Source organism: Mobula birostris, chromosome 10, assembly GCF_030028105.1.
Source record: "Mobula birostris isolate sMobBir1 chromosome 10, sMobBir1.hap1, whole genome shotgun sequence".
Classification (NCBI taxonomy): domain Eukaryota; kingdom Metazoa; phylum Chordata; class Chondrichthyes; order Myliobatiformes; family Myliobatidae; genus Mobula; species Mobula birostris.
The window spans coordinates 16,381,005-16,396,201 of NC_092379.1; the positions used below are offsets into that span (position 1 = coordinate 16,381,005).

At 52.3% G+C, this 15,197-nt stretch overlaps 1 protein-coding gene across 2 annotated transcripts in view; it reads right to left on the reverse strand.

Annotated features, from left to right (window-relative positions):
* osgep (O-sialoglycoprotein endopeptidase) overlaps positions 1-15,197 on the reverse strand; it is a 28,661-nt gene that overhangs the window by 12,312 nt on the left and 1,152 nt on the right. Inside the window, exons 2-8 of one of the 2 annotated variants that reach the window (XM_072269971.1) lie at positions 7,670-7,789; positions 5,490-5,609; positions 4,133-4,308; positions 3,729-3,824; positions 2,074-2,123; positions 1,740-1,818; positions 1,149-1,214 (exon numbers count right to left, since the gene is read on the reverse strand). In XM_072269971.1, the coding sequence (XP_072126072.1) occupies positions 1,149-1,214; positions 1,740-1,818; positions 2,074-2,123; positions 3,729-3,824; positions 4,133-4,308; positions 5,490-5,609; positions 7,670-7,784 (702 nt within the window). In that variant the 5' untranslated portion in view covers positions 7,785-7,789. Of the gene's footprint in view, positions 1-1,148; positions 1,215-1,739; positions 1,819-2,073; positions 2,124-3,728; positions 3,825-4,132; positions 4,309-5,489; positions 5,610-7,669; positions 7,794-15,197 lie in introns of both variants that reach the window. The other variant, XM_072269972.1, reaches the window with a different exon arrangement.

Genomic DNA, 15,197 nt, shown 5'->3' on the forward strand with positions numbered 1-15,197 from the left:
CGAGGTCCCTCTGTCCCTCGACACTCCCCACCATTCACAGTGTGCGTCCTACCCTCTGTCCCTTGACACTCCCCACCATTCACAGTGTGTGTCCTACCCTCTGTCCCTCGACACTCCCCACCATTCACAGTGTGTGTCCTACCCTTGTACACCGAGGTCCCTCTGTTCTTCAACACCCCCCACCATTCACAGTGTGTGTTCTACCTTGTATGCCAAGGTCCCCCTGTCTCTCAACACCCCCCACCATTCACAGTGTGTGTCCTATCATTGCACACTGAGATCCCTCTGTCATTCTACACTCCCCACCGTTCACAGTGTGTAAACCCCTGCCCAAAACGCATCACTTCACACTTATCAGCAATAACTTCCCTCCTAATGCTACCTTACCCTCCAACGTCTGAAGATTATCCAGGAGGACCCGTTCAGACGAGGGAATATGACACAGGGTGTCACATTGTCACCAATCTCCGACCCCACCCATGGCTATCCCAGTCACCTGACCCTTGTTCCACTGGACAGTACGGGGGTACAGCAGGTAGTGCTGCTGCCGCAGATCCCTGACTCAGGGCTGATCCTGACCTCCGTCGCTGTCTGTGCCGAATTTGCTGTGGATTTGCCCAGGGTTCTCCGGTCTCCCACGTCCCACCGATGCGTGGGATCAGTGGGCTAATTGGCCGCTGTTCTGGAGTCATGGAGACAGACAGTATGGTGACAGGCAATTCGGCCCACCCGAGCTTTGGACCACGTTTGGACCCTTTGCTTAATGGCATTGGTCCTCAGCATAATACAGTTTGGGTCACCGCCCTCAAACTTTCCTACCCACGACCCTGTCCGAGTGCCTTTTAAATGTCGTTAGTGTACCTGGTCAACCACTTCCTCTGCCAGCTCGTTCCATCTGCGGACCACCCTCTGGGTGATCGAACTGTCCCTCAGGCCCCTTTTAAATCTCTCCCCCCTCACGCTAACTCACAGCTGGGCAGCTAGAACCACACAGGATACCCCACGACTGGTCCCACCAGTGTACGGTGGGGAAGGCTCTGGGGGCGAAGACGAGGGGAATGTGGAGAGAACGAAACGAGATCAGTGGCTCGAGGTTTCTACGTCTCTGACTCTGTGAGCTGGGCTCGGGACCGGGACGCCCTCCGTACCTGCAGGGAGTAGCAGAGATCCTCGGCCGTACACTTCCCAGACGCAATCATCGCCTCAGCAACGTCCTGAAACAGAGACATGTCAAGTCCCACAGACCTACAGACCTAGTCGTCCTCCAGCCGTGCACCCAGAACGGAATGGGGAGGGGGGGTGAGACATTGAGAGGGACAGGGGGTGGGGACGGAGCAAGGGGGAGGGGCGGATGGGGGGGGACAGAGGGGTTGGGAGAGGGGGAGGGGGTGAGGAAGACAGATCGAGAGAAAGAGATGGAAGGAGGGGTACGAGAGGGGAGAGAGGGGGACAGGGGAGGGAGATGGAGAGGAGGAAAGAGGGAGAGATAGAGAAGGGGGAGGGGGATGGAGAGAGGGTGAGGCAGACAGAAGAGGGGCTACAGAGAGAGAGGGGTGGGGATGGAAAGGGGGAGAGGGTGACGAGCAGGGGCAAGAGATTGAGATGGAGACGGGGGTCTGAAAGGGGTTGGGGACAGAGAGGGGACAGAGATGGAGAGGGACAGAGTGGTGAGGAGAATGAAGAGTTGGGGACGGAGAGAGAGGGAGGGGGACGGACACCCTGGAGCCTGAGATCCCCACCTCGATGTGAGATAGAATCCCCGAGAAGGAGACGTCCATTCCCTTCACTGTGTAGGGCAGATCGACGAAGACCGTTCCCCTGAAACGAAGCAGAGAGTCCGTGAGAGGGGCGGGGGTCCTGTGAGATACAGGTCAGAGTCAGTGTTTGCGTGTGTGTGTGCGGCGGGGGTGGGGGGGAGAACAGGGAGTCTCACTGTCACTGTCTCAGTTTGTGTTGGGGAGGATACATTGGGGGGTGTGGGGAACTTGGGGAGGGGTATGTCACTTTATGGGTGTTTCAGGTGTTATCTCCCCCCACGGGGTGGGGATGTCTGTCCCAGTGCCCAGTCCTCACCGCTTCGCCATCTGTTCGATGTTGTATCCCGGGCTCGGGTCGTTGGAGATCTGTACAGAGATAGCAGACATCACCGAGTTACCTCAAGCTCAGTCTTAAAGTGTGGTCCCTCCTCCCCCTCAGAGCTGCAAACCCTCCTCTCTCCCATCTCATTCCCCATACCCTTCTCCCTCCTCCCCATAACCTCGTACCCTCCTCCCTCCTCCTCATAAACTCAAACCCTCATCCTTCCTTCTCAATCTCAAACACGCCTCCTCCTCCCTCACAACCTCGAACACTCCATCCTCCTCCCCTTAACCTCATACCCTCCCTTTCCCTCCTTCGTAACCTCAAACTCTCCTCCCACCTTGACATAACCTCAACCCCTCCTCCTCCCTCCATAACCTCAAGCCCTTCTCCCTCTCCATAACCCCAAACCCTCTTCCCTCCATAACTTCAAACCCTCCTCCCCATAACCTCAAACCCTACCTCCTTCCTCATCTCAAAGCCTCTTCCCTCCTCCCTCCCCCTCATAACCTCAAACCCTCCTCCCCTCATGACCTCAAATTCTCTTCCCTCCATAACCTCAAACCCTCCTCCCTCCATAACCTTCCTCCCTCCTCCTAACCTCAAACCCTTCTCCTCCTCACTCATGAGTTCAAATCCTCCTCCCCATAACCTCAAACCCTCCTCCTTCCACCCATAGCCTCAACCCTCCTCCCTCCTCCCCATAACCTCAAAACGTACCTCCTCACTCATAAACTCAAATCCTCCTCCCTCTCGTAACCTCAAACTCTCCTCCCTCTGTAACTTCAAACCCTCCTCCCTCCTAACCTCAAACCCTTCTCCTCCCTCCATAACCCTCCTCCCGCCCCCTCATAATCTCAAACCCACCTACTTCCTTCCGCATCTCAATCCCTCCTCTTCCTCCTCCATAACATCAAGCCCTCCTTCTCCTCCCCTTCATATCCTCCATCCTCCTCCCTCCCCTCTCCCCACCTTACAGCATTAAGTCCTGCTCCCTCCTCCTTCTCCCACCTTACCCCACCCTGCACCCTCCTCGCCACATTGGAACCATCATCCTGGTCCCTCCTCCCCCTCCCTCGGGACCTCCCTGTGAACCTCCCTCACTCCACCCGCCAAGGTCCAACATGCTCGTGCTCCTGTGACGAGTGGCTTTTCCCTTGTAGCAACCCAACAATAATCCGTGCATAAACGCAAGACCAGCCACCGTCGGGGTAAACGGAGGGGCAGGGGAACCACTCTGCAGGGGAGAGGGAGAGAGGGAGGGGGTTTCCCTGGAGATGGAGGAGAAGGAATGGGGGAGGGGGATGAAGGGGAGAGGACGGAGATAGGAGCGGTAGGAGGAGGGAGAGGGGAAGGTGGTGAATTGGGTTGAGTGGAGTGGTAGGGGAGGAGATGGACAGAGAGGTAAGGATGAGGAGAGGGGATTTGGTGTGAGGGATGGCAAGGGAGGAGAGGGGAAGAGGGGATGGTGGAGGAGGGGAGGGGGAAAGGGGATGATGGAGGAGGGGAGGGGGAGAGGGGGTGGAGGAGGAGGGGAGTGGGAGAGGGGGTGGAGGAGGAGGGGAGGGAAGGAGGAGGAGGAGAGGGGATGGTGGAGGAGGTCCCTGGGGTGGTTCCTGTGTGGGTTTGCCCCCGACATACAAACGCACCTTGAGTACCCGGGCGAACCGATCCAGGCAGTTGCCCACCGCGATATCAATCGTCTCCCCAAAAATCCGGTACCGCTGTTCAGAGTAGGCGATGACCTGGAGTACAGGGGGAGGGGAGGGGTGATCACAGTTCCCCAACACCAGTGTGTCTCCCCTCCCCAACAACCTCAATCTGTCTCCTCCCTCCCCACCCCCTTAGTCTGTCCCCTCTCCCCAGCGTGTCAGTCCCCCTCCGACTCCTGCAGTTTTCCCCTCCCCAACCCCTTCAATGTGTCCCTCTGAATCCCTGTGATCCCCCTCCCATCTTCCTCAGCATGTCCTCTCACCTGATAGTGTCCCCTGCCTCCCCAAAACCCTCAGTGCGCCACCCCGTGACACCATGATCCCTGACCCTCGCTGGGTACCTGTGTGTTGCCGCCACTAACATACAGGACAGTGGGATTGGTGGCTCCTGTGATCAATCTGCCCATCTCGATGTGCCCGACGCAGTGATTCACCCCCAGGAGGGGCCGGTTCCATAACTGGGACAAGGTGCGGGCCACGATTGCCACGCAGACCAGAGGCGCCCCCATCCCTGGCCCTGTCACGGGCAAACAGCACCTCAGATCAGTGGGAATGTTCTGGACAAGACCCCACATTCACACACCCAACACTTTGTCACAAGCCAACACAACACCCACTATCAGCCTGCTTCCCCAGCCCTGAAACATCCCGAGCATTGAATCTTCCAACAAATTCACCCCACCAATCACAGTCCATCACCCACTCCCCACCAATCACAGTCCGTCACCCACTCCACACCAATCACAGTCCGTCACCCACTCCACACCAATCACAGTCCATCATCCACATCCACCAATCACAGCCTATTACCCACTCCCAACCAGTCTGTTGCCACACCCCACCAATCACAGTCCGTCACCCACTCCTCACCAATCACAGTCCATCATCCACATCCACCAATCACAGCCTATTACCCACTCCCAACCAGTCTGTTGCCACACCCCACCAATCACAGTCCGTCACCCACTCCCCACCAATCACAGTCCGTCACCCACTCCCCACCAATCACAGTCCGTCACCCACTCCACACCAATCACAGTCCGTCACCCATTCCTCACCAATCACAGTCCATCATCCACATCCACCAATCACAGTCCGTCATCCACATCCACCAATCACAGTCCGTCACCCACTCCTCACCAATCACAGTCCATCATCCACATCCACCAATCACAGTCCGTCATCCACATCCACCAATCACAGTCCGTCACCCACTCCTCACCAATCACAGTCCATCATCCACATCCACCAATCACAGTCCGTCATCCACATCCACCAATCACAGTATGTCACCTACTCTTCACCAATCACAGTCCATCATCCACATCCACCAATCACAGCCCATTACCCACTCCCAACCAGTCTGTCACCACACCCCACCAATCACAGTCCATCACCCACTCTGCCCCAATCACAGTCCATCATCCACTCTGCCCCAATCACAGTCCATCACCCACTCTGACCCAATCAAAGTCCATGACCCACTTCCCACCAATCACAATATGTTATCCATTCCCCACCAATCACAGTCTCTCATCCATTCCCTACCAATCACTGCTCACCATCCACTCCCCGCCAATGATGGCCCAGTCTGCCCACTCCCCACCAATCACAACCCTCCATCTACTCCGCACCAGTCACAGCTCACCACCCACTCCACTGCATGGACCACTGCATTCACAACATTTGCCCCTTTACCTTTGGTATAAGCCACACAGTCGATGTCCTCCGGCCTGATGCCTGCCTGGTCCAAGGCTTCTCTCGTGAGATCGAGCACGCACTGACGGTGATGCTTAGCTGTGTCCCTCGGAAGGAAACCTTCAACAAATCAGAACACTTTATCCCAGCCTGTAACCCACTGTCAGTCTATATAATGTCTAAACCCTGGTATTTGTTATTCTATATATTAACCCCTAAACACGCTGGATCAGATCCCAGCCTGTAACGTACTCCCGGGGATCTGCTATTCTATATATAAACCCCCGAACCCCCTGGATCAGATCCCAGTCTGTAACCCACTCCCGGGGATCTGTTATTCTATATATAAACCCCCGAACCCCCTGGATCAGATCCCAGTCTGTAACCCGTTCCCAGGGATCTGTCATTCTATATATAAACCTCCGAACCCCCGGATCAGATCCCAGTCTGTAACCCACTCCCAGGGATCTGTTATTCTAAATATAAACCCCCTGAACCCCTGGATCAGATCCCAGTCTGTAACCCACTCCCGGGGATCTGTCATTCTATATATAAACCCCCGAACCCCTGGATCAGATCCCAGCCTGTAACCCACTCCCAAGGATCTGTTATTCTAAATATAAACCCCCTGAACCCCTGGATCAGATCCCAGTCTGTAACCCACTCCCGGAGATCTGTTATTCTATATATAAACCCGCTGAACCCCTGGATCAGATCCCAGCCTGTAACCCACTCCCAGGGATCTGTTATTCTATATATAACACCCCCTGAACCCACTGAATCAGATCCCAGTCTGTAACCCACTCCCAGAGATCTGTTATTCTATATATAAACCCGCTGAACCCCTGGATCAGATCCCAGCCTGTAACCCACTCCCAGGGATCTGTTATTCTATATATAACACCCCCTGAACCCACTGAATCAGATCCCAGTCTGTAACCCACTCCCAGAGATCTGTTATTCTATATATAAACCCGCTGAACCCCTGGATCAGATCCCAGTCTGTAACCCACTCCCAGGGATCTGTTATTCTATATATAACACCCCCTGAACCCACTGAATCAGATCCCAGTCTGTAACCCACTCCCAGGGATCTGTTATTCTATATATAAACCCGCTGAACCCCTGGATCGGATCCCAGTCTGTAACCCATTCCCAGGGATCTGTTATTCTATATATAACACCCCCTGAACCCACTGAATCGGATCCCAGCCTGTAACCCACTCCCAGAGATCTGTTATTCTATATATAAACCTGCTGAACCCCTGGATCGGATCCCAGTCTGTAACCACTCCCAGGGATCTGTTATTCTATATATAACACCCCCTGAACCCCTGGATCAGATCCCAGCCTGTAACCCACTCCCAGGGATCTGTTATTCTATATATAACACCCCCTGAACCCACTGAATCAGATCCCAGTCTGTAACCCACTCCCAGAGATCTGTTATTCTATATATAAACCTGCTGAACCCCTGGATCGGATCCCAGTCTGTAACCACTCCCAGGGATCTGTTATTCTATATATAACACCCCCTGAACCCCTGGATCGGATCCCAGCCTGTAACCCACTCCCAGAGATCTGTTATTCTATATATAAACCTGCTGAACCCCTGGATCGGATCCCAGCCTGTAACCCACTCCCAGGGATCTGTTATTCTATATATAACACCCCCTGAACCCACTGAATCAGATCCCAGCCTGTAACCCACTCCCAGAGATCTGTTATTCTATATATAAACCCGCTGAACCCCTGGATCGGATCCCAGCCTGTACCCCAATCCTGGAGATAGTTTATTCTGTGTATAAACCCACTGAACCCCTGGATCGGATCCCAGCCTGTACCCCAATCCTGGAGATAGTTTATTCTGTGTATAAACCCGCTGAACCCCTGGATCGGATCCCAGCCTGTACCCCAATCCTGGAGATAGTTTATTCTGTGTATAAACCCGCTGAACCCCTGGATCGGATCCCAGCCTGTACCCCACTCCCGGGGATAGTTTATTCTATATATAAAACCCTGAACCCCTGGATATTGTGACCCGTCTTTGTCGCACCCTTGGGGATCTGTTACTCTGGGTATAAACTTCCCGGATCCCCGAGACCGAATTCCGAGCTGTTCTCTCAATAAACTTCTGGAAGCCTGCTGTCAGCCCAGGATCACAGCAGGCTGCTGCCTACCTTGCCCCGGGGGTGTGATGTACGTCCTCCTTGGGTTGGAGAGCACCTCGCCATCTTTGACGATCCCAACTCCTATCTTGTTGGCACTCCCCTCGAACCCGATCACAATTGTCATGGCGACTGCCTGGACAGCAACAGTATTGGTGAAGGAAAGGTTAGTGTGCCTCCTCGCCAGCACCTCTCTCTTTCATTGTCCTTTGTCTGAGTGATTCCTCAATGCTGTTCAGGGCTGTCACGGTCATACAGCACGAAAACAGGCCCTTCAGCCCAAATCAGCCAGGCCCAGTGAGATCGTCCCACCCCCACCCCCCGAGTTTAGCCCATCGCCCTCTAAACCTCTCCTATCCATTGTTTATCTGGATGGCTTTTCAATCTTACCAATGTGCCCTCCTCACCGACCATTCCTGCCAGCTCATCCCAAATCCGCACCACCCTCTGGGCGAAGAAGTTGCCCCTGATGTTCCTTTTAAACTTCTCACCCCTGATCTTCAACCTTTGCCCACTTGCTCTTACCAACCCTTCTCCCTGGGAAAAATACTGTGAGTTTCAGCATGTCTAAGTCCCTCATGTTGGCACGTGGCCAAGTGGTTAAGGTGTTGGTCTGGTGATCTGAAGGTCGTGAGTTCCAGCCCCAGCCGAGGCAGCGTGTTGTGTCCTTGAGCAAGGCACTTAACCACACAGTGCTCTGCGACGACACTGGTGCCAAGCTGTATCGGCCCTTCCCTTGGACAACATCAGTGTCGTGGAGAGGGGAGACTTGCAGCATGGGCAACTGCTGGTCTTCCAAACAACCTTGCTCAGGCCTGCGCCCTGGAAACCTTCCAAGGTGCAAATCCATGGTCTCATGAGACTAACGGATGTCTATAGAAGACTGTCATGATCTTATCTACCTCTTTCATCCTATACATAAACCTCGAGATCCGCTGGATAATATCCCAGTCTGCAACCCGCTCAATCAATAGTTACTACCCCTCAATCTACTACATTCCAGGCAATGAAGTCCTGGTCTATATCACTCCCTCGGGCCCCTGGGGATCTGTTCCTCTAGGTCAGGGGTTCCCACCCTGCTACGTTCCAGGGAATAAAATCCTGCTCTAAAGTCCTCTCCTTGTAACTCGGGCCCCCAAGTCCAGGCAACTTCTTGGTAAATCTTTTCCGCACACTTTCCTATAGCAGGGTGACCAAAACCGTACACAATTCTGCGAGTGCAGCCTCACCAACAACTTGTACAACTGCAACGTGGTGTCCCAGCACCTGTACTAGATGCCCTGAGAGTAGGTGACACACAGACCTCGCCCATCTTTGCCTAACAGCCTCACTGTAACGATAATGTCAGATGCCGCAGGCCTGCTTCCCTTGTTTGGTGGTGCGACAGGCGGCGGGGAGGCTGCACAGCCTCGGTTAGAGCGAGGACTAGGCCCCAAGTCGCGGGCTTGGCTGCTGCTGCAGTCTGGAGAGGAAACGCTGGTGGCGGTGCAGCGTGGCGTCCGTGCTCGGTAGGGGCTGGCCTCTCCCGCCGGTGCTGCCCTCCAGTGTTCGATCTGGGGAACGACAGGCTGGATTGCAGCGACGGGAACTGTACCATCAACTTGTGGGTCATGATGCTCAGGGTCTTGGGCTATGTATGTGTTTCTTTTTGCATGACTGGTTTTTTTGCTTGCTATTTTTAATGTGCTGGCACATACCCCTGGCACTCCTTCCCTGCCATCTGTCCCACCCTCCCCTGTGGATCTCCACCCTCACCATTCCTTTGCTCCCACCAGACTGCACAGTACTGTGTTGGGGTGTGTGTGTGGTTTTGATTAGAGAAGGTATTCTTGGGGAAATTATGCAGTGAGACAACATGGGTACAAATTAGAAATAAAAAGGAGATATTATAGGCCATGGGAAATGAAGAGGAAGATGTAAACATAACAGGGAGATTTTAACTTCCTTAATATTGACTGGGCCAACCACAATGTTGGCTTGGATAGAGAAAGAGTGCAAAACCCCTTTACCATTTCCATCCCTGTTTCTCTCTCTCACCTTATCTCCTCACCTGCCCATCACCTCCCTCTGGTCCTCTTCCATGATCTTCTGTCCTCTCCTATCAGATTCCACCAGCCCTTTATCTTTTTCACCAATCAACTTCCCAGTTCTTTACTTCACAACCCCTCTCCGGGTTTCACCTATCACCCATCCCCCCCCACCTTCGTCCTCCACTCCCCCTCACCTTCTTCCTCCACCCCCCTCACCTGCTTCCTCCATCACCCTCACCTTCTTCCTCCACCCCCCTCACCTGCTTCCTCCACCCCCTCACCTTCTTCCTCCATCGCCTCACCTTCTTCCTCCATCACCCTCACCTTCTTCCTCCACCCCCTCACCTTCTTCCTCCACCCCCTCTCACCTGCTTCCTCCATCACCCTCACCTTCTTCCTCCATCGCCTCACCTTCGTCCTCCATCCCCCTCACCTTCGTCCTCCACCCCCTCACCTTCTTCCTCCACGCCCTCACCTTCTTCCTCCATTCCCCCTCATCTTCTTCCTCCACCCCCCCACCTTCGTCCTCCACCCCCTCACCTTCTTCATCCCCCTCACCTTCTTCCTCCAACCCCCACCTTCGTCCTCCACCCCCTCACCTTCTCCCTCCACCCCCTCACTTTCTTCCTCCACCCCCTCACCTTCTTCCTCCATCCCCTCACCTTCTTCCTCCACCCCCTCACCTTCTCCCTCCACCCCCTCACCTTCTTCCTCTACCCCCTCACCTTCTTCCTCCATCACCTCACCTTCTTCCTCCACCCACTCACCTTCTTCCTCCATCCCCTCACCTTCTTCCTCCACCCCCCCCACCTTCATCCTCCACCCCTCACCTTCCCCCTCCATCCCCCCTCACCTTCTTCCTTCATCACCCTCACATCCTCCCTCCACCCCCCTTACCTTCTCCTTCCATTCCCCTCACCTTCTCCCTCCATCCCCTCACCTTCTTCCTCCACCCCCCCACCTTCTTCCTCCACCCCCTCACCTTCTCCCTCCATCCCCTCACCTTCTTCCTCCACCCCCTCACCTTCTTGGTCTAACTTCTTTTCCACAAGTGCTGCCTGCCTTGCTGAGTTCCTCCAGCATTTTCTGTAGGACACCCAGTGAATGGTAGGGTGCTCAGGGAGTAGTATGGAACAGAGGGACTCCGAATAATATTCAAAGTTCAAATAAATTTATTATCAAATTACATATACAGTATATCACCACATACAACCCTGAGATTCAATTTCCTGTGGGCATACTCAGCAACTCTACTGAATCGTAACTATAACAGCATCAGTTAAAAATCAGAATCAGGCCAAGTGACAAGTGCCGTGAAATTTGTTAACTTAGCAGCAGCAGTTCATTGCAATAGATAATATAGAAGAAAAAAACAAAATAAAATAATAATACTAAATAAATCAATTACAGTATATGTATATTGAATAGATTAAAAATCCTGCGATAAACAGAAATAATATATTAAAAAAGTGAGGTAGTGTTCAAGGGTTCAATGTCCATTTAGGAATCGGATGGCAGGGGGGAAGAAGCTGTTCCTGAATCGCTGAGTGTGTGCCTTCAGGTTTCTGTACCTCCTACCTGATGGTAACAGTGAGAAAAGGGCATGTCCTGAGTGCTGGAGGTCCTTAATAATGGACGCTGCCTTTCTGAGACACTGATCCCTAAAGATGTCCTGGGTACTTTGTAGGCTAGTACCCAAGGTGGAGCTGACTAGACTTACAACCCTCTGCAGCTTCTTTCGGTCCTGCGCAGTAGCCCCCTCCACACCAGCCAGTGATGCAGCCTGTCAGAATGCTCTGCACAGTATACCTGTAGATCAACCAGAGTGCAGAAGACAACAAACTGTGGAAATGCAAATACAAATAAATAGCAATAAATAAATAATAAGGTAGAGTCCTTAAAGTGAGATCATTGCTTGTGGGAATATTTCAATGATGGGGCAAGTGAGCGTACTAATACCCTTTGATCTGAGTGCCTGATGGCCGAGGGGTAGCAACTGTTCTTGAGCCTGCTGAGGTGAGACCTGCATAGTTCACTGAAAGTGGCGTCATAGACACAGTGATGCAGAAGGCGTTTGGCACCCTGGCCGTCAGCCAGGGCACCGAGTACAGGAGTTGGGAGGTTAATCTGCAGTTGTACAAGACATTGGCGTGGCCTCACTCGGAGTACTGTGCACAGGTTTGGTCACCTGGTTATAGGAAAGAGTGTGGAAAAGATTTACCGGGAGGCCTGAGTTACAAGGAGAGGTTACGCAGACCAGGACTTCACTTCCCTGGGACGTCGGAGATCGAGGGGTGACCTGACAGAGGTATGGGAGGTCATGCTCACAACAGGGCCAAGGTTTAAGGTCAGAGGTGAGAGATTTAAAAGGGACTTTGGGGGCAGCTTATTCGCGCAGAGGGTGGTACGCATTTGGGACGAGCTGCCAGTAATATTGGTTGAGCCGGGCACATTGGCAACATCTAAAAGCCCTCCAGATAGGTCCGTGGATAGGAGAGGTTTGGAGGACTGTGGGCCAAACACAGGCAGAAGTAACCAGCTCACTGGCTCACGAAATCGGTACTGATGACCCCAACTCATGTTCTCAGCATTTATTTTTTAATTGTTCACTTTTTTGCATGCAAGTTGTTTGTCAGTCTGTCTGCTTACATAGTTGTAAATAATAAATTCTACCGTATTTAGTTTTCTTCAACAAGAAAATTAATCTTGTTCTAAGTATCATGTACTTAGATAATAAATTTACTTTGAACTTTGAGCCAAAGCAGCTGTTTTTATTCCGTATGACTTTAAATGCGAGGTGCTGCACTTTGGGAGACGAAATGCCAAAAGACAGGATGCTGTTGATGGACGGACCCTTAGCAAAGGGGTCTCGGGCTCCTCGCCCATAGCTCTCTGAAGCGGCCGCACAGGCCCAGAGCATGGCAAAGAAGGCAGGCGGCATGCTTGCCTTTGTTAGTCGAGGCACTGAATTCCAGAGCCGGGAAGTTACGTTGCTGCTTTATAAAGCTCTGGTCGGGCCACGTCTGAAGTATTGCCTTCAGTTCTGGTCAGCCCGTTACGGGAAGATGCGGAAGCTTTAGAAAGGGCGCCTACTTCTGACATCCCACTTATACTTTCCTCCAATCGCCGTAAAAATTGTGGTCCTTTGTATAGGCATCCGTTAGTCTCATGAGACCATGGATTTGCGCCTTGGAAGGTTTCCAGGGCGCAGGCCTGGGGCAAGGTTGTCTAGAAGACTAGCAGTTGCCCCTGCTGCAAGTCTCCCCTCTCCACGACACCGATGTTGTCCAAGGGAGGGGCACTAGGGCCCATACAGCTTGGCAACGGTGTCGTCGCAGAGCAATGTGTGGTTAAGTACCTTGCTCAAGGACACAACGCGCTGCCTCAGCCAAGGCTTGAACTAGCGACCTTCAGATCACTAGACGAACGCCTTAACCACTTGGCCACACTCCTTTGTAACCCTAGGTTACAAGGGTGTTGGCTGCACACTCTATCTATGCCTCTCATAACCTTATATACCTCTATCAAGTCATCTCCTTCAGTCCTGAGGAAAAAACCCTAGCTCACTCAACCTCTCCTCATAAGACACGCTCTCTAATACTGACAGCATCCTGGTGAATCTCCTCTGCACCCTCTCTAAATCTTCCACACCCTTCCCATAATGAGGGGACCAGATCTGAGTACAATATCCCCAAAGAAAGAGGGTCCCGGTGAAGGGTCTCGGCCGGAAACGTCGACTGTTTATTCACTTCCACAGATGCTGCCCGGCCTGCTGACGCCCTCCAGCGTTTTGAGAGTGTTGCTCTGGATTTCCAGCATCTGCAGACTCTCCTGTGTTCACAATGTTCTAAGTGCGGTCTAACTGGAGTTTTATAGAGCTGCAGCATTATCTCGCTGCTCCTGGACTCAATCCCCACCAACTAGGGTTAGGCTTAACACCAAGTTTTACCGCTCCAACGACCCGGGTTCCATTCACGCCGCTGTCCGAAAGGAGTTTGTACGCGGGGGTTTCCTCCGGGTGCTCCAGTTTCCTCCCATGTCCCAAAGACGTGCGGGTTACATAGAAACATAGAAAATAGGTACAGGAGTAGGCCATTCAGCCCTTTGAGCCTGCACTGCCATTCAGTACGATCATGGCTGATCATCCAACTCAGAACCCTATACCTGCCTTCCCTCCATACCCCCGATCCCTTTAGCCACAAGGGCCATATCTAACTCCCTCTTAAATATAGCCAATGAACTGGCCTCAACTGTTTCCTGTGGCAGAGAATTCCACAGATTCACCACTCTCTGTGTGAAGAAGTTTTTCCTCATCTCGGTCCTAAAAGGCTTCCCCTTTATCCTCAAACTGTGACCCCTCGTTCTGGACTTCCCCAACATTGGGAACAATCTTCCTGCATCTAGCCTGTCCAATCCCTTTAGGATTTTATACATTTCAATCAGATCCTCCCTCAATCTTCTAAATTCCAACGAGTATAAGCCCAGTTCATCCAGTCTTTCTTCATATGAAAGTCCTGCCATCCCAGGAATCAATCTGGTGAACCTTCTTTGTACTCCCTCTATGGCAAGGATGTCTTTCCTCAGATTAGGGAACCAAAACTGCACACAATACTCCAGTTGTGGTCTTACCAAGGCCTTGTACAACTGCAGTAGTACCTCCCTGCTCCTGTACTCAAATCCTCTCGCTATAAATGCCAGCATACCATTCGCCTTTTTCACCGCCTGCTGTACCTGCATGCCCACTTTCAATGACTGGTGTATAATGACACCCAGGTCTCGTTGCACCTCCCCTTTTCCTAATCGGCCACCATTCAGATAATAATCTGTTTTCCTTAGGCTTAGAAAGTTGCGGGCGTGACATACACTGTTGCTGGAAGCATGATGGGACATCCTCAGACTGTGCTGGTATCAACACAAACCGACAAATAAAGCTAATCTTTAGTGAAAGCTGACACAGCACAAACCTTCTCAGCCACCCGATCAACTCCCTCCTGTCATCTGGCAAAAGGCACCAAAGTATTCGGGCTCTCACGACCAGACTATGTAACAGTTTCTTCCCCCAAGCCATCAGACTCCTCAATACCCAGAGCCTGGACTGACACCAACCTACTGCCCTCTACTGTGCCTATTGTCTTGTTTATTATTTATTGTAGTGCCTGCACTGTTTTGTGCACTTTATGCATTCCTGGGCAGGTCTGTAGTCTAGTGTAGTTTTTGTGTTGTTTTTTACGTAGTTCAGTGCAGTTTTTGTATTGTTTCATGTAGCACCATGGTCCTGAAAAATGTGTCTCATTTTTACTGTGTACTGTACCAGCAGTTATGGTCAAAATAACAATAAAAAGTGACTTGACTTGAAGTTGTGGGACAACTTTGAGGCACCTACGCTGTCTCCAAGATCCCTCTGTTCCTCCCTACTGCTCAGAATCCTCCCCCTAACTCTGCCTTCCAAAGTATGCTGACCGCCCCAATGTCGTCGGCCGAATCAAAGGTGGTAAAGAATCAGTACATAT